This window comes from Rhinolophus sinicus, linkage group LG02 (assembly GCF_036562045.2).
Source record: "Rhinolophus sinicus isolate RSC01 linkage group LG02, ASM3656204v1, whole genome shotgun sequence".
NCBI classification, from domain to species: Eukaryota; Metazoa; Chordata; class Mammalia; order Chiroptera; family Rhinolophidae; genus Rhinolophus; species Rhinolophus sinicus.
The window spans coordinates 28,991,006-29,015,450 of NC_133752.1; the positions used below are offsets into that span (position 1 = coordinate 28,991,006).

The 24,445-nt window shown below is 36.9% G+C and overlaps 1 protein-coding gene across 4 annotated transcripts in view; it reads right to left on the reverse strand.

Moving 5' to 3' along the window:
* The window catches only part of SEC24B (SEC24 homolog B, COPII coat complex component), an 83,948-nt gene that overhangs the window by 53,981 nt on the left and 5,522 nt on the right, over positions 1-24,445 (reverse strand). For all 4 annotated transcript variants that reach the window (XM_019741956.2, XM_019741954.2, XM_019741955.2 and 1 more), the window contains exons 2-3: positions 7,335-8,081; positions 1,078-1,254 (exon numbers count right to left, since the gene is read on the reverse strand). In XM_019741956.2, coding sequence (XP_019597515.2) covers positions 1,078-1,254; positions 7,335-8,081 — 924 coding nt within the window. The remainder of the gene's footprint in view (positions 1-1,077; positions 1,255-7,334; positions 8,082-24,445) is intronic.

The following is a 24,445-nucleotide window of genomic DNA, read 5'->3' on the forward strand; positions in this document are numbered from 1 at the left end:
TCTAACTGTGGTACCATTGCAAGGGCAAATGCTTGAGTATCAGTCCCGCGCACAACCAAAGCCTTTGCTCTCCTGTCAGCTATCCATTCACAGATGATGTCTTCCAGCTCAGGAAATAATGGTTACCGACCTGATCCACAGTTGTGCTTCTTAGCGTTTCCCTCGTCCACCTGTTGACTGAGGTTATCATACTCTGCTCGCCATTTTCGGACCATTCAGAGATACTACTACTTCTCTTTGCAGAGAGCCGTAAGATTCTTCCCCTGGGAGTCCTCCACAATTCCTTTCTTGTACTCGACAGAATAGCTCTTTCTTTTTGCACTCATCTTGTCTGGGGGTCAAAATATTATTCCCTTTAAATTTACCACTAAATCAAGTTTTAACTGAAGACTTACAAGACAGGAATGGCAACAAAAAAGGACGACAGTTAAGAATGGTGGTCCACACAAAAGCGACGAAAAATTGCAGGCACCAAAATTCAGAAAATGTTTATTTCACACGAATGCATTAAGTACATCTGTTACAACACACAATGTATTGAATTATGAAGATTCAGATTAGACACAACCACGTCCATTCATTATCAGTGTGCACATTATTCGTGCGTTGTATCTGTACTCCAATTGGTCATTCGGCAATAAGTCTCGAATTCATCTGTTTCCTTAAGCATTTACCTCTCGTCCAAAGGTACCCGCTTGGGTATTTACAAATACTTAATTATAATTTACATTATCATTTATTTTAAGTATTAATATCAATAATATTATTTATTTGTATTTAATTATATATTATTATAATTCAATCGTCCATCGTGTGTTGCAATGGACGTACTAAATGCGTCCAGCTGGTTGACGATCTTAACTGGGGCTTATTTTTGGGGTAGGGCTTATATTATGAGCATTATGCTAGGGCTTATCTTCTGGATAGGACTTATTTTCGGGGAAATACGGTAAATGACTTTTTTCATATTTTCTAAAAATTATGGTTATACAGTTTGACTTCTAAAAATCAGCAATTTGAATCCGGTATGTGTGTATATATGTGCTACACATATAGTAGAATGAAGTTCTCCAGTACCTTTCTGTTGTAACAGCTCTGATGGCTGCTGGGTAACTGAGGCCACAGGCTCAACAAGGTGATTTGCAGTGGGAGGTGCTCTTGCTGATGAGGCTCCTGACACAACAGTGGATACCGCTGGGCTGGATTCGGGCGGCTGAACAGTTTGCATCACAGGACAGGATGAAGACTCTGCAACTGAAAACAAGAAATTATCTCACCCACAATAATAAACTTGAAATATATTAAAAACCAACAGAATACAGTTTATTTGAAGTTCTTGTAGAAACTTCACTAGCAACACATTTACCTAGCAATCTATATCTAGAAAATAAGGTGGTCCAAAGAAATTATTTTCAAAACAACCAAAAACGTACCAAAGTTTTGATAATCTTTAATAGGAAATGTCCTAAAACATTTCACAAGCTTCCTTAGTTTCTTAAAATAAACTCAAAACAGATTTTCTTTACTAACTGGTAATCACTGCTATTAATTACTATACTATGCAATGGTACCTCAGATAAGAAGACTAATAGAGGCATTTGCTTCTGCAGTAATGTGGTTCATGAACTCCACAAATGTTCCCAGTATCAGCTCAGATCTCATTTTGTATTGAAAACTGCACCAGTGTAGAATAAACACTTCTCATTTGCTGTTTCTAATCAGACGCCTTATTTCACATTTAACTAAGCAAGGGCCTGATGGTAACACTAGGTTGGACTTGTGGAATAAAGTACATGTGATTCACACTGGGCCTTTGTGATAGTTCAAATTGCCTGACCTAGAGGGTAATCTTCAGCCAACCAAGAGAAAACTGAAAAATCTATGCAACAACCTAAGAGTCCATCGACGGATGAATAAAGAAAATATGGTACATATACACATTGTGTGTGTATATGTGTAAACATACAATAGATGAATGGATCAAGAAAATGTGGTGTAGATACACACAGAGAGGAATATTATTCAACCATAAAAAAGAAGGAAATCCTGCTACTTGGAACAACATGGATGGACCTTGAGGTATTACGCTGAGTGAGGTAAGTCAGACAGAGAAACACAAATAGTGTATTATCTAACGTATATGTGGAATCTAAGAAAGCTGAACTCATAGAAACAGAGAGCAGACTGGGTTGCCAGGGACTGGAGGGGAGGGGAATATAGAGAGGCCAATCAAAGGGTACAAACTGCTAGAATGAATAAGTTCTTGGGATTTAATGTAAAGCACAGTTGACTATAGTCAACAATACTGTATTATATATTTAAAAGTTGCTGAGAATAGATCATAAATATTATCACCACACACATAGAAAAGGTAATTATGTGAAGGTGATGGATGTATCAATTAACTCTACTGTGGTAATCATTTTATAGCATATGTATATCAAATTATCATATTGTACACCTTAAACTTATACAACATTATATGCCAATTATATCTCAAATCTGGGGTAAAAAACCTAAGGCAAAAGACTAGTAGTAAGCAGTGGATGTATTTACATACTAAGCGTATACATACATAGGTATATGTATTTACATACTAAACATATACATGAGTATGTATTTACATACTAAACATATACATACATAGGTATGTATATACACACATATACAGACACATGTTATGTATGTATGTGTATATATGTAGGATGTGTGTGTGGTGCATGTGTGTGTAACTTAGGTCTAAGACTGAAACAAATGTAGAAATACAGTGACAGAACAAAATGTGTCCCTATAATGTACAAATGATATAAACATGGGGAATGGGGAAAGAAGGTGGAAGGGAGTCTAAGTATGCTGATTGCTTCATCATTTTTAGGAAGAACAGACGTCATCATCGGAGACTAAAAACATAGTCACATTATTTTGCTGTTCCTTAAGAAGGGGATTCTATTATCCCACCCCTGAATTTGGGGCTAACCCTGACTAGCTTTAATCAACAGAATGTGGCAGAAGTAATGGTGTGCAGGTCCCATACCTCAAGTCTCAAGAGGCCTTGCAACTTACGCCTTTCCACTCTTGCAATGTGCCGACATCGTGTAAGGTGTGTAAGGTAGTTTAGTCAAGTGGAAGTCAACTTAGGTGCCCAGTCAACAGTCTACACCAACTGCCAGACATGTGAATGGAGCCCTAGGAGAACTCATCCTTCAGATTTCAGCTCAGATGTTGAGTATCAGGGAAAATTTCCCCAAGCGTCATGACTAATAGATGGACCTGGAGTGCGCTGGCCAAGCACCATATATCTCTGCTTCACAATACTTAAATAATAACTTTTACATTCATTTGTGTTTATTTGGATAATGTTTGCTTCCCCACATAGATTTGCAAACTTCATGAGGATAAGGATCAAATATTTTTACTCACTATTTCATCTCCCAGCATTAAAACAATGCCTGTCAGAGTCGGCTTTCAAATGTGTCAAATGAATGGAGAAAAGTTCTACAAACATTAATGACCATAGAAGCAGGCCAGCCAAAAAGAAAGTGTCCCTTCCACAAAGAATTTGATAGAATAGCATATAAAACTGGCATTATGAAAAATGAGCAGCTGTATTTCTGCAGGTATGGGATGTTTAGACAGAACTCACGATTCAAGAGTAAATCATGTCTTTCCCCCCCCCTTGTATTTAGTAGTTCCCTACTTCGTTCTTGTAGTTCCTTAGCAATTGTGTACAAAATTCTTTCAGAACTAGAGATTAAATAATCCTCAGCTAATAGCACCACAACACATTCAAGTTATTCAAGCTAGAAAATTTAAAAGGTATCTTTTATTCTTACTTTTGGTTCATAAACTGTATCAACAAATCCCCGAAGTCATCTCTGTTATCTGTCTTATGTCTAAACAAGTCCCAGCCCAAGTCACCACCCTGCATGTAAATAATTGTAGTGATTCCTTCCTAGCTTATCTTCCTGTCTCCAAATTCTTCCTCCTCCAGTCTACCTACCACACTGCTCATAAAGTTCTGAAACATAAATCATATAGTGTCACCCCTGGCTTAAAAACTTTTGATGGCTGCTGGACCACATAGGACCAAGCTTGTTTTTCCTTCACCAATTCCTCTCACCTTTCTAATAGTATACATAGCCTGGTAGAACCTAAGAAATTGGTAACGCAGGAAAAGGGACACCTGATAAAGCCAAGATCCGAAGGAAGTGATCACAAAGATGAACGTCGCATCTTATGAGTTTAGAGAAGGAATCAATGTAGAAAAATTTACAAGTGGGAGGTACAACGTTGAGAGAAGAGAAGGTTCAAGAGTAGCTTTGGAAAAACTGAAGGAGTATGAAGGTGAGGGAGCCAAATTATGTTATTCCTATCTTGCAATTCTGCAACCTCATAAGCTTCCAAAGCTTTTCTCTACGGTACTATTTACACCTCCAATGTAGTTTTCTACTTCATTTCTAACTTGTATTTCTTTGTCCAGATAGTCATCTCCTACAGAGTATTTATTTTGCTTTTCCTCAGGCACATCACCCCCCTGAGATAATACATATAATACTGACTTATCAGTGACTATGTGTTAGTGTCACTTATGTTGTGGATTTTTATACAAGGATTATATAAATGTTTGCTATTATTATTTTCATAAGTAGCTTTTTAAATGCTTCGTTTTATAAAATTATACATAGTAAAACAGCAGTAATCAGATAGTACAATTACTAATTACAGAGTACTATTGTGTAATATGCTATTAAGATGTGATCCTTATTAAGCAAGGAATAGTAAAAATAATTTTAATATTTTTTTTTTCTGGGGCAGCTGGTGGCTCAGTGGTTAGAGCACACTGCTGGCGACCAAGGTCGGCGGTTCGATTCCCACATGGGCCAGTGAGCTGCACCCTCCACAACTAGATTGAAACAAAGACTTGACATGGACCTGATGGGTCCTGGATAAACATAGTTCCCCAATATTCCCCAATTTAAAAAAAATTTTTTTTTAAAAATATATATTTTTTCTGGCAAAATTCTTGATCTTGGCAACAAGATTTATCTTGCTAAGTTTTAAAATTATGTACTTTTCAAAACAAACGGTAGTAAAAATTTTAAGAAAATGGCTTTAAATTAACCTCGAGTTTCAGTACTTATCTTACTATCAAAGATTGGTACCTTTATATCCCAAAGTCACACACTCAACCAACTTCACCTCAATCTAAAAAAGAGTTTCTGAACCTTGAGAGATTTAACTACATTGACAGTTTAAAATTTTTTAAACGGCCTAATGAAATGACACCTTTTCCACAGTAGCCAAAATTTTACCGAGTGAACAACCAAATATAGCACTTAAAATATACATGCTTGAATGCTTTCTAACAAAATAATCTGAAGTTCTAGTGCTAAATTATACTACTATGCTTTTCTACAATAAAGAGGCAAATGAAGTAACATTTGAAGGTCTTTTATACAGTGTTTCTGAGTTTGAATTAATCAACTGCCTAAAAAATAACAGCTTGTATCCATCACAGTATTTTTGATAATCACTTAACTCAGGTTTATGCTTCTGGATCTCCAGCCCTTTACAAATTGCTTAAGAAGTTTTACTATACTTGAAAATGAAATCAGTATAATCAAACAATAAAAAATGCAACCATTTTTTCTATTCCTCAAAGGATGAATTTCACACAAAACTATGTTTAATACCTAAGATTCTCATTTTAATACGGCAATCTAGTTTAAGAGAAAGCAATTAAGTTGCCTGTCTTCCCAAAAAATTAAAATCAATATTCCCATGATTCCCAAATCTTGTACTTAGGTATACAAGAAGCCCCTGTAACAAACTCACAGGGTTCCAAAGGACATTTTAAATTTTCAAAAGAAACAGAGTGACATCTGGAAATCACCTGAACCATTATTACTAAGTTGCCTGGGGTACTGTGAAAAAAAACTGAGATACATCAACTGAGAAAGTTTGGGAACTTCTGTAATATTTAATTTTAAAGTAGATTTTAAGGAACCTCTGTATTTCTTCTGAAATGGCGAAGAGCATCTGACATATTAAGATATATTTGAGATATATCTTGTCAACTTCTAAAATACAATTTAAAAGTAATTTAACAACCTAAAGGTAAAAAAAAACACATTTCTTAACAAATTAACTTCTAAAATTATATTTATTATGGCTTTCACAGTACAGTATTGGAATTAAGAGTGAAGATATAGGGCTGGCCCGGTGGCTCAGGCGGTTGGAGCTCCATGCACCTAACTCCAAAGGCTGCCGGTTCGATTCCCACATGGGCCAGTGGGCTCTCAACCACAAGGGTGCCAGTTCGATTCCTCAAGTCCTGCAGGCGATGGTGGGCAGCACCCCCTGCAACTAAGATTGAACACAGCACCTTGGGCTGAACTGCCACTGAGCTCCCGGATGGCTCAGTTGGTTGGAGCGCGTCCTGTCAACCACAAGGTTGCCGGTTCGACTCCCGCAAGGGATGGTGGGCTGCACCCCTGCAACTAAAGATTGAAAACAGCAACTGGACTTGGAGCTGAGCTGCGCCTCCACAGCTAGATTGAAGGACAACGACTTAGAGCTAATGGGCCCTGGAGAAACTCACTGCTCCCCAATAAAAAACTAAAAGTAAAAATAAAAAAGAGCATATTCTATAGGAACCCCACGCTGAAAAAACTACATGCTTACACTCATAAATTTAACATCTTGGTTTAGGAAGATTACAAAGACTAACTACAAGGGTATTATTCTTTATGCATCTTTCCTCCCCTTCCCCATCCTTCATCCTAACTTGCCAATTTGGGAATAAGAAAACATCAGCTTTAATGTATAGGAAATAGGTCTTCTGTGAAAGTCACTAGTAGGAGCTAACTTAGAGAAACCAGTGTTATACTGCAGGCCATCATCTTTCGTATAGTGACTGGGGCTCTGGCTGGTATAGTAACTATCCCAAAGTTGAGCTAATATTAAGAAAAAAGTAATGGCTAACAAAGCAAATCGTCAAATGGACCCTTCCATTTGCCCTATACCTAACTCACATTAACAACAACTATTGCAGAGGCACAAAACATCAGAAAATTTTGACTGAGATCCCAATCATGGCAAGGAACTAGGCTTTATGAGGCAGATGGTTGGGTGGCTAATTGTGAATACGTGAAGAGGAATGGCCAAGGGAAATGATGGGTAATACCACAATAAATAAAGCAAATTAATTACAAAGGTAAGCTAATTTCCAATTTTCTGTTGGCAATATCATTTTAACTTTGATGCAAATAAAAACGTGATCGGAAATGCACTGATTTTCAGCCATGCTTTGGTGAACTTTTCATGCAACCTACCAGCATTTGGGTTGTTGTTGGCTGTAGCCAGGGAGCCAGTGTGGTTTCGGATGAGATTGTCCTGGGTTGATGGAAGGCCTGAAGCTGACCACGAGAGAGGACTGTATCCTGAAAGACTCAGCTGCTGGTGGTACTGTTGTGAAGGTGGAGGTGGAAGTGGTGATGGATGGCTGACAGCGGTATTTTGACCAGAACATGAATTCTCTCTAACCGGCCTGATAGTCGAAGCATTCTGTGAGGTAAACATTTGTTGCCCATATGGATCACCAGCAGGCAGAGAGGGATATGAAACACTAGGATACGCAGCATTAGAAACAGTTGACACAGCATAGTGACCACAAGTAGAGGGAAATCCCTGAGAAACAGCAGGAGAATTGGCAGAGTACATGGCTGGACTATTGTAGTGATTCACAAAAGAGGAGTATGGCTGGGAGGCACTCGTATGCAAATGGGATGAGGATGATGCGGCACCTTGGAAATATCCTGGAGTGGATCCCACAATGTGAGGGGCAGGAGGACCCCTGCCATAGATCTGCTGTGCTCCTGATTGTTGGTTTGCTGTATTAGGAGTCACCACATTTTGTGTTGGTATCGTATAGACACCAGAGTAGTAACCACCACACTGGCTATCCAATGGCAATGAGGTCGTTTTCCCAGGTCCTTGAGAGTAATATCCTGAGGGAACATTATAGTTTTGAGGATGCAGTCCATACCCAGGTGGAACCTGCATTTGATTTTGTGCTGGACCTGAAAAAGAAAAGCAAATATTTACAGGGATTGATAAGGAGACAACTAATTTTTAAGCACAGTTCCCACCCAACTGTTCTCTAATTAATTTGCTTCTCTACAATCCCAAATTGTTACAAAAGACATATACTGTTATAGGCCCACTGTGATACTAGTCTCCAAGATGGCCTCCAATGATCCCTACTTCCCGGTATTCACAGCCTCTCAAAATGTACCAGAATTGGTCTACATTACTGACAGCACATAGCAAAGGAAGTGATATATCACTTCCAAGAGTTGCCCAGTCTTGGGTGCTAGCTCTCTTAGATCACTCAGCCTGGAAGAACAAATTACCAAATTGTGAAGAGCTCCATGGAGTGAGGAATGGAATTCTCTGGCCCAAGAGAAACTGAGGCCTTCCAACAACCACATGAATGAGCTTGGGACCACATACCTAGTACAGTCTTCAGATGACTACAGCTCCAATCGACAGTCTGACTACAATCTCATGAGACCCTAAGCCAGAACCACCCACCTAGGCCATTCCCAAGTTCACATCCCTCAGAAACTTTGAAATTAAGTATTTGCTCTTTTAAATTGCTAAGTTTTGGGGTACTTTGTTATGCAGCAATTAATAACTGACATACCCAGCATGGAAGAAGTTCAAACCTTTTTCATTAGCTTTAAAAAGAAAACAAAAAAACAAAAGTGACAACACACTCAGTGTAAAAAAAAAAAATCAAACAATGAAAAATATAAAGTGAAAAGTACAATCTTCTAGAAAGAAAATCAATATGGAAACAATGGTCTTAAATGACACATTGGACTAGCTGGATTTAATCGACAGTATCAGAGCATTTCACCCCAAAGCTGCAGAATACACGTTCTTCTCAAGTGCACATGGAACATTTTCCAAAATAGACCACAGGTTAGGCAACAAAACAAGCCTTGATAAATTTAAAAAAATAAAAATCATACCAATTCTTCTCTGACAATAGTGCTATGAAATTAGAAATCAACTGCAGGAAAAGAACTGGAAGACACATTAATACATGGAGGCTGAACAACATGTTACCAAACAATGAATGGGTCAACGAGATCAAGGAAGAAATCGAAAGATACCTTGAGACAAACGAAAATGAAAACACGACGACCCAAAACCTATGGGATGCAGTGAAAGCAGTCCTAAGAGGGAAATTCATAGCAATGCAGGCCTACCTAAAGAAACAAGAAAAATCACTAATCAACAGTTTATCTTTACACGTAAGGTATCTGGAAAAAGAACAGCAAAATAAGCCCAAAAAGAGTACAAGGAAGGAAATAATAAAGATCAGAGTGGAAATAAATGAAAGAGACCAAAAAAACAATACAAAAGATCAATGAATCCAAGAGCTGGTTTTTAGAGAAGATAAACAAAATCGACAAACCTTTAGCCAGAGTCATCAAAAAAAAGAGAAGACCCAAATTAATAAAATCAAAAACGAAAGAGAAGTGACAACAGACACCACAGAAATACAAAAATTTTTTTTAAATTACCATGAGCAACTATATGCCAGCAAATTAGACAATCTGGAAGAAATAGACAATTTTCTAGAAGCATACAGCCTTCCAAGGCTAACTCAAGAAGAAACGGAAAACCTGAAAAGACTGATTACCACCAAGGAAATTGAATCAGTAATCAACAGGCTCCCAACAAACAAAAGCCCTGGACCAGATGGCTTTACACGTGAATTTTACAAAACATTCAAAAATGAATTATCACCTATTCTCCTCAAACTATTCCAAAAAATCCAGAAGGAGAGAAGGCTCTCAAACATTTTACAAGGCCACTATCACCCTGATCCCAAAATCAGACAAAGACATTAAAAAAAAAGGAAACTGTAGGCCGATATCCCTAATGAACATAGATGCAAAAATCCTCAACAAAATATTAGTGAACAGAATTCCGCAATATATTAAAAAGATCATACACCATTATCAAGTGGGATTGATTCCTTGTATGCAAGGGTGGTTCAACATCTACAAATCAATTAATGTGATACACCACATTAACAAAATGAAAAATAAAAATCATATGATCATATCAATAGATACACAGAAAAAGCATTTGACAAAATACAGCAGCCATTTATGATAAAAACTCTTAAGAAAGTGGGAATAGAGCGACCACATCTCAACATAATAAAGGCCATATATGATAAACCCACAGCTAACATCATACTCAAAGGAGAAAAGCTAAAACCATTCCCCTGAAGATCAGGAACAAGGCAAGGCTGCCCACTTTCTCCACTTTTATTCAACATAGTGCTGGAAGTTCGAGCCACAGCAATCAGACAAGAATAAGAAGTAAAAGGCATCCAAATCGGTAAGGAGGAAGTAAAATTGTCATCATATGCAGATGACATGATACCATATATAGAGAACCCTAAAGACTCCACCAAAAAACTATTTTAACTGATAAATGAATTTAGTAAAGTAGCAGAATACAAAATTAATATTCAGAAATCAGTTGCATTTGTATATACCAATAATAAAATATCAGAAGGAGAAATTAAGAAAACAGTCCCATTTACAATTGCTTCAAAGACGATAAAATACCTGGGAATAAATTTAACCAAAAAAGTAAAAGATCTGTACTCAGAAAATTATAAGACACTGAAGAGATAAATTAAAGAAGATACAAATTGGGGCTGGCCCGGTGGCTCAGGCGGTTGGAGCTCCGTGCTCTTAACGCCGAAGGCTGCCTGTTTGATTCCCACATGGGCCAGTGGGCTCTCAACCACAAGAGTGCCAGTTCAATTCCTCGACCCCTGCAAGGGATGGTGGGCTGTGCCCCCTGCAACTAAGATTGAACACAACACCTTGAGCTGAGCTGCTGCTGAGCTCCCGATGGCTCAGTTGGTTGGACTGCGTCCTCTCAACCACAAGGTGGCCGGTACGATTCCTCGACTCCCGCAAGGGATGGTGGGCTGCACCCCGGAACTAAGATTGAACACGGCACCTTGAGCTGAGCTGCCACTGAGCTCCCAGATGGCACAGTTGGTTGGAGTGCGTCCTTTCAACCACAAGGTTGCCGGTTCGATTACCGCAAAGGATGGTGGGCTTCGCCCCCTGCAACTAACAATGGCAAAAGGACCTGGAGCTGAGCTGTGCCCTCCACAAATAAGATTGAAAGGACAACAACTTGACTTGGAAAAAGTCCTGGAAGCACACACTGTTCCCCAATAAACTTGTTCCTCTTCCCCAATAAGATCTTAAAAAAAAAAAAAAAAGACAAACAGATGAAACACATACCATGCTCATGGATAGGAAGAATTAATATCATTAAAATGTCCATACTGCCTAAGGCAATATACAGATTCAACGCAATTCCTATCAAACTACCAAAGACATTTTCACAGAAATAAAACATATAATCCTAAAATTTATATGGAACCATAAAAGACCCCGGACAGCCTCGGCAATCTTGAGAAATGAGAACAAAGTAGGAGGTATAATGATACCTGACATCAAATTATAACACAAGGCTACAGTAATCAACACAGCATGGTACTGGCATAAAAACAGACATACAGCTCAATGGAACAGAATAGAGAGCCCAGAAATAAATCCATGCCTATATGGTCATTTAATCTATGACAATGGAAGCAAGAATTTACGGTGGGGTAGAGACAGTCTATTCTAAATGGTGCTGGGAAACCTGGACAGACACATGCAAAAAAATGAAGCTGGACCACCTCCTTACACCATATACAAGAACAAATTCAAAATGGATTAAAGACTTAAATGTAAGATCAGAAACCATAAAACTCCTAGAAGAAAATATAGGAAGAAAGCTTACAGATGTTACCTGGAGTAAGATCTTTATTGATATATCTCCTCAGGCAAGGGAAGTTAAGAGAAAAAACAAACATGTGGGATTACATCAAACTAAAGTTTTTTTCACAACAAAGGAAACCGTCAATAAAACACAAAGGGATCCTACTGAATGGGAGAAGATATTTGCCAATGATATATCCAATAAGGGATTAATATCCAAAATTTATAAAAAACTCACTCAACTCAACTCCAAAAAAACAAACAACCCAATTAAAAAATGGGCAGAGGACATGAAGAGACATTTTTCTAAAGAGGACATACAAATGGCAAACAGACATATGAAAAAATGCTCAACCTCACTAATCATTAGAGAAATGCAAATAAAAACCACAATGAAATACCACCTCACCCCAGTCAAAACGGCTATCATCAATAAATCAACAAACAAGAGCTGGCGAGGATGTGGAGAAAAGGGAATCCTTGTGCACTGTTGGTGGGATTGCAAATGGTATAGCCACTATGAAAAACAGGATGGAGGTATCTCAAAAATCTGAAAATGGAATTACCTTATGATCCAGCAATTCCACTCCTAGGTATCTATCCAGAGAAATCCAAAACTCTAATTTGAAAAAATTTATGCACCCCTATGTTTACTGCAGCACGAGACACAATAGCCAAGACATGGAAACAACCAAAATGCCCATCGGTGGATGACTGGATTGAAAAACTGTGGTACATTTATACAATGGAGTATTACGCAGCCATAAAGAAGAATGAAATCTTACCATTTGCAACAATATGGATGGACCTAGAGATTATACTAAGTGAAATAAGTCAGACAGAGAAAGACAAATACCATATGATCTCACTTATATATGGAATCTAAAGAATAGAATAAATGAATGAACTAATCAGAAACAGTCTCAGAGACATAGAGGAAAAACTGAGGGTTGCTAGATGGGAGGGGGGGTGGGGATAAGGGGGAAGGTGAGGGGATTAGAAAGCACAGTCAGTAACCACAAGATTGCCACCGGGATACGAAAGTCAATTTGGGGAATGTAATCAATAATGTTGTAAAGATTTTGTAGGGTATCTGGTGGACACTTGTCTCGTTAGGGAGACCACCTCAGGGATGATGCCTGATCACTATACTGTACACCTGAAGCTGAAGCACAATGAATGTCAACTACAATTATACACACACACACACACACACACACACACACACACATATAGGTATGTGTATATATATATATAATTACAAGTAGTGGAGTACAGCATTAGGAATAGAGACAGTGGAAATGTAATGGCTGTGTGCGATGTCAGAGGGGTAGTAAGTAGATGGGGAGAGAGGGGTTGACACTGTGTGAGGGGTATAAACGATAAATGCCTAACTATTACATCGTCTTGTACACCTGAAAAACTAATAAAAAAAAGTGAAAAGTACAAGTCCCCTTCTCTCTGATATCAAACTTCCCAAATGCAGCTACAGCTAATGGTTTCTTTTGTATCCTTTGTCTACCTATGTGTATATGTAGTGTATATATAAGCACACACACACACACACACGTGCATATATATATATAAATATATATACACATATATATATGTATTTTTTAAACATACAAAGATCATACTACAGTTAGGCACTTGCTTTCACTTAATATATCCTAGATATCATTCTGTATTAGCATAAATAAATCATTATTCCTCTAAAAAAAATTTGCAGTATTTCATGTAGAGATATAACATTATTTACTAAATTCCCATTGATGAGTATTTATTTCAGAGAGTGAACTAATTTATATTAATGAGGTCAACGTCTGTGATGAATCTGTAGGGAAAGTTCCTAGAAGTGAACCTGGAGGTTCAAAGGGTTTGTGCTTTTAAAATTTACCATTATTGCCAAATATCTCTCCAATAATGTCTATCAATTTATACCTCCCAACAGTAAGACTCAATAATGCCTCATCTTCCCAGCATTGAGTAACATTTTAATCTCCGCCAATCGGATAAATGAAAAACATTTCAGTTTGCAGTACTTAACTTTGATGCTGAGAATCTTTTCAAATATTCCTTACACATTGGTTGTCTCCCTCTGTTGTCTGCCCTTTCTCCCCTAATGACTTATAAATGTTCTTGTATATTAAGAAATTTAACCTTATGTTATTTTTATACGATGTATATATTCTTCCTCAAGTTACTGTTTGTCTTTTGACTTTGTTCATGGTATCTTTTGCTATAGTTTCTCATTATTTAGTAAAATCTTTCATGCTTGATAAATTTTAAAATCATTCTTACTAGAACCTTCTCCATTCCAGTTTTATATTTTTATCTTTGATCAAAATCAGAAGGTATTTATTTTATCAATATCATTAAAAGCAACATTAACCATAACATTAATTTTATTAAGTTTATTATTAAACATTTTACACTATTTGCCACTCACTAAATGCTTTACATATATTAACTTCTTTAATCTTCCTCATAGCCTCTAGAAGTAAACAGTATCATTATACTCACTTTATAAATAAGATAAATGAGGCACAGATATTGTCATTTAATACAGTCACAATCTTAGGAAGTAACTGGGCTGGGATATGAATCAAGTAATCTGGCTAAAGTCCATAGTTTTAAACAATGATCAGCCGCCCCTCACTACACTAATATCCGGTTGGCTTTCTTTAGCCCAGCAAATATTAGCCAATTGTCCCAAACAATGGAATTCTAGCCTCAGTTCCAACTAAGGGCAAACTTTATCCAAACATCTAATTTTTCTATTTTGTGGAGGAAATAGGTTTCTGTGCCATATTCAAATGAATGGAAAACAAAAACAAATATTCACAAGCTGTTTCAAGTTCAATGACACCAAGGAAGTGCCACTTGCCATAATAAATACAAAAATATTTATTTATAAAAGACATATGAATAAAGCTTAACATTTCCTTATTCTGTTCTCAATTTCTACTAAATAATATAGTGGAACCTCGATCTTTGATCATGTAAATACATATTCTATGGCAGACACAACGATAACTTACACAATCAAGCTGTAAGGAAAGAATACCCACACTATTCTGAGAAGTACATAGAGAACGAAAACTCAGATTACACTGTAAGAAAAATTTTACTTTTCTTACAGGATATTTTACATGGTCATGGTTCACCTGAAAGAATTTACTTACTTAAAAGGGAAAAAGTCTAATAGGAATCTTTCGTTAACATGGCAAAAAAATGTGCAATGTTCTCCCTCCCGCAGTTAAATATACAAAAAGATGGATTTGCTACTCTTCACTAGTCTCAGAAAATTCTACTGGTATGAATTTATCAATCAAGAGGAGATCCAAGTCAGAGCTGGATAAATATGTTTAGATATTTTCCCACTTAATGAATTTGTTGGCGCATGCATGCATGATCTGAAAATAGGGAAATAACTGTAACAACCAAGTTACTCAAATGTCATTCTTCTAAAAATAATAGAAATGTTTTATCGGCTGAAATTTACCAGAAGTGAATTTATCCATCAGAGGAAGCCTATTCTCAGTCCATCAAAGAAAAGAAAGGTATTACTTTAGGAGGGGGTGAGTGGGGGTGAAGGTGTGGAAGGGGAGATTATATGTCAATGCTTACCATTCCTTACTCTTTATTAATATTTAAATGTTCCAAAAGCATGAAGATCCGAAAATAACTTCATCAAAAATAATAAATGAATCAAGACTCCTTTGAAAGCAAAACGTTTCCTCTTAAATATTTTAAGTGAATTTTTAAAAACCTGAACTGAAAAAAATATGTAAGTAAACATAAGATTCAATTTGAATTAAAAGAAAATATTATCTAGAACAAGTAAAAAATCTTTTAAAAATTTTGTCTTACTGTTACCTAACAAGAAATGCATTTTCTTTTCTTCAACTTTAAAATTTATTAGATAGCTCTCCTAATTTTCTCTCAGGATATAATACCAAACTAAAATTAAAGTTCTACTTCTTCTGCATATACTGAAAACTGAGCTTGGCAAATATTACAAATGAATAGTTTACATACACCTATACTCATTTTTCTTTAATAAGTGCTGTAAACTATGGGAATTTTACTAATATTAGCATTTTCATTTGCCTATGTTTCCTATAATTCCCTGAGCAATTGAGGCAGTTTTAAAACACGGCGCCCAAAGTCTTTGGTACTCTGCTGATTAAAAGTAGAGATCTAAGTCTACTTCCCTCAAATATGAGCAGGCTGTTAACAGTTGTCACCAATAAAGAATGGCAGGGGCAAAGCTGTGGGACTTCCCAGCTCAGTCACAAGCAAACCAGTCGTACATTGTTTGATGGAACATTTGCATGTGGATCCCTGAGCAGCCACATAAGAAGTCCAATTACTCCACAGCTGCCATGGTCTGAGGAAGCCAAACCACAGGGGCAGGTCATGGGCAGGTGCTCTGGTCTGAAATCCGAGTCTCTGATACTAGTCCAGGTGCCAGACATGGGAATAAGTGAGCCTTCCAGGTTATTCCAATCTCCAGCCACTGAATCACCTTTGAGTCTTCTCAGCTAAGACCCTAGACCTCCTAGAGGAGAGAAAAGCCATCTCTGCTGTGCCCTGTCCAAATTCTGTATCAACAGAATCTGTGAGCATAATACAATGGTTGTTTTAAAACATCAAGCTTTGGAGTAATTTGTTATGTAGCAATAGCAACTGAAACAGCAATTAATCACTATTTTTAAAAATTCAGAATCCGGATTCTAAAACTCAAATACATCCATCTTTACCTAACATAAAGATGTATTATATTCTTAGAAGTCTAGACATCAGTTTCAATTATTACGTGTTATCTTCAAGTTAATATAACATATAGATACATATATATGTACATATACATACATACATATATACGTGTATGTGTGTCTGTGTGTGTATATATATATATACACACACAGACACATATATATATGCAGAATGTACTAAGTTGTCCTATTCTATTAGAAAAATAGTTCTTCCTTAGAATACAATCTGAGAGCTGTATAGCCTAAGTAAAATATGGAAAAAGAATTGAAAGATACGCTAGAAAAAAATGAAAGAAAAAAACGGAGAGCTGAAAATTGGGTCTATCATGAGAGGTAAAAACAATGGGAATCATAACATGTGCTACAGACGTGCACTTTCCAACAGGGCAGCCACTGGACACATGTGGCTACTGAGCACTTGAAATACGGCTAATCATAATTGAGAAGTGCTCTAAGTATAAAATACACAATGGGTTTTGAATAAATACTATGAAAAAAGGTAAAATATCTCAGCATTTTTAAAAGATTGAATACATTTTAAATGATATTACTTTGTATATATTAGGATAACTGAATATATTGGTTTTACTTTTTTTGATATTTTAATGTCTTCTAGACAATTTAAAATTACATATGCAGCTTGCATTAAATTCCTATTGAACACTGCTATAAGACAGAAAAGTATAAAAAGATAAAGGGAATTAATGACAGCAACTTAGGCCAAAATATTTAAAGTAGACATTAGTAGAAACATGAATTACAAGAGCATTTTGAGGTACTGCCAAATTTCATTAATGCTACTAATTTCTAAGAAAAAGGGAAAAACAACACTTTCTAGGATAGTTTTTTAGATTCAAAATGATTTTACAGCATATAGGAAAACAGCTGGTATTTTAATACTTCTATGGACAGCAACAAAAGTTGTGCAGGAGAGAATAAATTAGTTAATGTATGTGGATAGTCAAATTTTTGAAAAACAGCTCTATAAGCATTTTTCTTATTACAAAGGTGATATAGTCATTGCAAAAAGATACAGAAAATGATCACATAAAAATCATCTATATCTTACTACCTGCGATAACTGCTAGTACCATTGTAATGTAAGGGTATATATACCCAGAATTTACTTTTTGCATATAACTACTTAATTTAATGAGCTTTTATATGATTTCTGTATTTAGCATGACTGGAATATCTTTCCATTCTCATTTTCAATGCATGAATAGCATTCCATTCCATGGATTTATCATATTTTAATAAATTCTCTATTACTGGTCACTTGGTTGTTTTCAATTTTTTTTAAACATTAAGCCACATGATAAATACTTTTGTAGGTGAATCTAACCTATATATTTTTTTGTTCCATTTATGTGATGCTCTGGAAAAGGTGAAATGGCAGGGATGGAAAACAGAGTAATGGCTGCCAAGATTAGAGGACAAGAGAGTGGATGACTGTAAGGGCCTCCATGAGGATTTTTTATGGTGATGAAACTTTTCTACATGGTAGCGTGATGGTGGATACTTGACTGCATGCATCTCCCAAAACCCACAGAGTTGTATACTACAAAGAATAAATGCAAATTTATTATATGCAAATTTTTATTTAAAAAAATCAACCAGGATTTCAAGAAAATCTACGGTAGAATGTGGACTATAACAAATCAGTATGATAAACTACCTGAAAATTATTAGGTAAAACGCATGCAAGATGGACAGATGCAGACGTAATTAGACACATTTACATATATGAATTATTAATAGCATACACACAAGTATCTACATCTCCTAGCTGTCTACTGCAAGAGCCTAGAAGCAGTGACACCTGGTGGCAGTTAAGCACATCCAGGGCACAGTTCTTGGTGTCTAAATACTACGTAAGCCCCAACGGAAGGAATCAGGGCTCCTTGGACAAAGAGCTGATTCTAGTGCTAAGGTAGGGCAAGTAAAAGATGGAGACTCTTATAATGCAGGAAAGTAAAGAAGTGCTCAAAACCCAAAAGGATGGGAGCTAAGGTGCACAAGAGCCAATCTAAAAGGGCTCTGAATGGCCAGAGCTGTAACAATTTGAGTAACAAATATAAATAATGATAATCCAAAGAATAAAATAAATATCCATGAGTCCATAATATAAATGACTTAATAAATTTTAAAATAGGAGAAAAGGGACAAATCTTCCTTACAGAAAAATTCCAAATGATAAATGTAAAATGAATGAGGGAAAGAGAAAAATCACCATTAGAATTGCAGTGATAATTACTGCAGGCAATAGTCACTGAGGAATGCTAAAATTAGTGTGTGAAAATTTAAAGAGAAACAGGATAGTAACTTCAAAGTTCTCCCCAAGCATATTTATTAGTTATTAATTACTGTGCTGATTTTAACATATGGCCACAAACTGATATATTCAATCTAGGAGGTAGACCTTAATTTTCTTTCCGTTAAATGTAGACTAAAGTGACTTATTCCTAATAAACACAGTAAGAAAAGAAAAAAATAGTAACTTTCCAGTGGGGGAACCTGTAGGGCTGCCCCTATTATGAACTGAACGTGTCCCCCCAAAATTTGTATGTTGAAGCCCTAAACTCCAATTTGATGCTACTAAGAGGTAGGCCTTTACGAGGTAATTAGGTCTAGATTATGTCATGAGTGTAAGACACTCAGGATGGAATTAGTATCCTTATAAAAGAGGAAGAGATCTCTTTTCCCTACACGCCTGAAGCGAGAAAAGCCACGTGCGAATACAGCGAGAAGACAGCCCTCTGCGAGCCAGGAAGAGGATCTTCATCAGAACCCAACCACACTGACATCCTGATCTCAGACTTCCAGCCTCCAAAACTGTGAAAAAATAAAATGTCTACGGTTGAAGTCACCCAATCTATGGTATTTTGTCACAGCAACTCAAGCTAAGACATCTCCTTGATCATGTCCCCAAGGTTAGCATGACTAACAATGAAACAAGGTGATGTCGTGCAACCCCTGATCTGATGCGATAAGATGGGCACTTCCCCTCTGCGGCATTCTTCCTAAGAATTCATAATCCCCGTGAAAGCATCAGAAAGTCTAAGTGAGGGGCTGTCTATAAAATAGCTAGTAGTCAGGCATCCTGAAACAAAAAAAACACTAAGAAACTGTCACAGACCAGAGGAGAATAAAAAAACATGGCAACTAAATGCAACATATCCTGGATTGGATTCAGGGACGGGGGAAAAAAAAGTGGAAAAACTGGTGAAATATAAATAAAATCTATAGTTTAGTTAATTGTATATCGCCAGTGTTAATTTCCCAGTTTCAATAAATATACCATGGTTTTGTAAGATGTTAAGACATGAGAAGAAGATATAAGACTTTAGAGGAAGCTGAGTGAGGGTATTGCAATTTTCTGTATTGCATCTTTGCATCACTTCTGCAAATCTAAAATTACTGCAACATTAGTTTTTAAAACACCAGAAAAGAGTGCTGGAAATGAACTACTAAATTGATTGTATCACACAATTTTTTAGACAAATGACTACACCAAACATAGCCAGAGTGATTTTCCTAAAAAGCAAATCTGATTGTTACTTCCTTGTTTAAGGCTTGTTAATGGTTTCTCTTGCCATCAGGAAAAAATTCAAATTCTTTAACATGGCCAATAAGACAATCGAAGGCAGAACAATCCCTCCCCCATCCCATCTGTCCATGTCCTAATCCCTGGAACCTGTGAATATGTTACCAGTAGGACACATGGCACAGGAGACTTAGGGTAGCAGATAGTTTTGGGGTTGCTAATCAGCTCACCTTAAAATATGAAGATTAGCTGCAATTATCTAGGTGAGCTCAGTGTAATCAAAACAGTCCTTAAAAGTGGAAGAGGTAGATGTGACTACAGAAGACTCCTCAGAGAAATGCAGTATTGCTAACTTTGAAGATGGAAAGAGGCAGCCAGGAATCAAGGAATGGGGGCAGCCTCTGAAAGCTGGAAAAGGCAAAGAAATGGATTCTGTCCTAGAACGTCTAGAAGGTAATGGAGCCCTACTGACACTCTGACTTTAGCCCAGTTTGACTTCTAACCCACAGATGATAAGTTCATGTTGTTTTAAGCCTCCAATTTGTTACAACAGAAAGGAGAAAACTAATGTAAAGGCCCTTCCCTTCATGATCTGAACCCTACTTGCCTCCCCAGCTTCATTGCTCACCACTCCTTCTCACAATGATTTTCAACAGGCATGCCTTCATATACTGCACACTGCGAGTCCTTCTCGTGGATCTACCAAAGTTTGATCAGTAAACAAAATGTAATTTTGCTACAGCTAAGGATGCTTATTGTTATGGTGAAGCGACACTGAATGCCGACCTGGTAGAAAGAGGTATAACTTGACACCAATAAACAAAATAAATAAAAGCAAAGAAGCCACAGCACAATTTTAGGTAAGAGTGTATGCTAGAGCTTTGCCTCAAGAAGCCATCAAAGAAGTTGGTTAGGGCAGAATACAGTTAAGATTCTTTTTTGAAACTTCCTTTTTTTTTTGTAAATACATTTGCTCAAAGTTTAATTCCTTTACGAATGCCATCACAAATGTTAGCACTAAAGTAGCCCTGAGTATGGAAAGGCTGAGAAGCACTATTGCACACATTCTTACCACACTAAATTTTTCTCAAGGCACGCTTCACCTTTGAGCTTTCAAACAGGCCACTCCCTCTACCCGGAAACTTCAAAAATCCCCTCCTCTCCCTTCATCTAACCAAATCTTACTCATTCTTCAGACCTCAACTCAGCTCTTCCTCTAGAAAACATTCTCTAACCTGGTAAGTGAATGCCTGCTTAATGTTGCATCTATAGTATCTTGAACTACTGCGACAGCACTTTTCACATGAACTGTAAATGACTAATTGCAAACTCTGTAAGTGAAAAACTTGGGTCTAAATTTGCTCTCAGCTTTATCGTATCTGTAAGGCTTAGCATAGTGCCTCGTTCATGGAAACCATAACCATATTCTGAAAAATGCAGCCTAGTAAATCATCATCAAATATTTCTATATCAGGCGTTTACCTCATCATAATGTATCAACAAAGACTATATGACACTTAAAAAGAAAACACAAAACTTTAAGAGCTTCCACTTATGAAAAGTAATTTATGCCTAGTACAACAACAAACAGGTCTGATTTTTTTTTTTACTTTAGCATTTTACACACTAGACTCTGTAGTAGTTCAAGTATAAAAAAATCTGAAATCAAAGGAAACATAAAAAATCTACCCTATATCATTATATCTAAGGTGTTTTGATACTGTCACCTTTTTTTAATCTTACCAAGTGTATTAGTTTCCTACTGCTGGTGTAATAAATTACCACAAACTTGGTGGCTTAAAATAACACAAATGTATTCTTCTTGTACAGTTCTAGCGGTCAAAAGCCCAAAATTGGTTTCACTGGCCTAAGGTCACAGTGTCATGGGCAGAGCTAGTTCCTTTTAAGGCTCTGAGGAGGAAATCCATTTTCTTGCCTTCTGGGTTTCTAGTGGCCACAGCATTCCTAAGCTTCTGGCTCCTTTCTCCGTCTTCAAAGCACATCACTCCAACCTCTTGGGTTCCTGTGGTCACATTACTTTCTCTGTGGGCTGACGCCTCCCTTTTCCTTCCAATAAGGACTATTGTGATTTTATCAGACCCACTGAGATCCGGGATAATATCCCAACTCTTAATCACAGCCGCAAAGCTTCCAGAGATTAGAATGGGGACATAATTGAGGAGGCCATTACTCAAGTATACATGGCAGGTTTTCACACAATTATATTATGACTTCCACTTTAGTAAAACCACCTTTGAAATTCCACCACTTCTAAGATGCACCCCAATTTCAGAGGTAAAAATGTAAAAAAAAAAAAGAAAAAAAAAAGAAAGTGTTAAGAATCAATGGAGTAATTTAATTATTGCATCCACCAAACAGCCTAAATAGTGACACACAAAAATGCATCAACAAATAAATCATTGAAAAACAGAAAAAAAATCAGGTTACATACAATCTCTGAAATAATTTTAAATTCTTAGCTTCACTTTGGGTATGTCTGTATAAAAGAGGGAAACAGATTCTAACACCTTATCTACTTACTGGTACCAATCTGACTTCAGAAGCAAACAATAGATTTTTAACAATTAGTCTATTATACTTGTTCAATGGAGCTGCATGGCTGGTCAGCCTGATACTATACAGCACTAGATACAGCCTCTGATTTTCAATTCGCATGGTGTCCTGCTTGGCGAAACTCAGTATCACAAGATATACCCAAAGGTTATCTGCCTCAGTGACATAATCTCCTTCCAGAGCCTAGATTTCCGTCAAAGAAAATTGATTCTATTCCTGCTTTAAGCAAACCTGACATGAAAACCAAAATGTACAAGGCAAGAATGTTATGGAACATCTAGGCACTATACAAAAAATTAATCATAGGATCTCTTGAAATAAATGAATTTCCTCACCCCACCCACACTTAACAGAGAGGCAATACAGAGGGTGCCAAAAAAATGTATCCACATTTTAAGAAAGGAAAACTGTATTAATTGTAATGTTCAATATATACTGGTAACAAAAGATGAATACAAGTCATGTTTGACTTCTGCAATTACAAGAGGTGCTCAAAGTGGTTACCATCAGCGTCCAGACACTTCTGATTATGGCGAACTACTGCTTGAGCAACGTTGACCAAAGTGTCCACTTGTATACATTTTTTGGCACCCCCGGTATTTTTAATATCAAAAATGTTTGTTTCATTCTTTTTCTGAATTAAAGTTCAATACTTTTTTTTAAAGTTAAAGGTTTTCATTATCTTCAAAAGAACATCAGGGCAACAAAGTCAAGCTCCTTTATCCTATAAAGAGGCAGAATCAGATTTAAGAATGTAATTCATTCACTACTGAACTACCGAGAAGTAGGTCAGTGTTCAGCCAGCATGCATTTTAACAATCATTCTTGATAAAATACTGAAATACTTCTAAACCAGTTAGTAAACAGCCACAGCCCTGACACTGCCTCCCTGGTATGCCCCACAATGCTGGCCCCTTCCCCCTGACCTGTAAGACCTCATATCAGCAACTAAAGGACTAATGCCTGGCATATTACAGGTTAACTGAATCTTGCTCTAGTATCAAGGCTGGTATCCATTCAGTAGTCAGTGCACAAAGTACTGGTTAATCAGTATTTTGAAATATACTACCACTGCCAATAAAGTATCAGTAATATTGCTAAAATAGATTTTACAAGCATAAAAATATGTACACACAGGCTGAAGGAAATCTGCAATTAGAAACCCTAGTGATGTTTTAAAAATGGGGAGTTCCAATCACATCTGGATACCCTGGATTATTCTTTCTAATAGAAGACTAATCCAGTCACTGCTGGCAGACAAGAGCCTACAGATACAGCCTATGCAACCATTTGGATAAAATCTCACTGCATTTAGATTTTTCCTGCCACTACATCAGTTGTCCTCTTTGGATGCCATGGCAACAAGTACTAAGAGGTAAGGAGCCAAAAGAAAACTGATGCTGGTTGAGAACCTAATACACACCAGGGACTTTGTTTGTCTCTACATAATCTTAGATAATTCTCACAACAATCCTGTGAAGTATCATTATCGTCATTTTACAAGTAAACGGGGGCATGAACGCTCACTACTAACTCACACAAATTCAAATAGTTGGTAAGTAGTGTAGAATAGAAGCCAGGCACTGTGGGTTCCAAAGCTCCTTTCACAATACCCGTTTCTCAGAAATACTAGGAAAAACAAGCAAGTTAAGACTTGGCTGCCA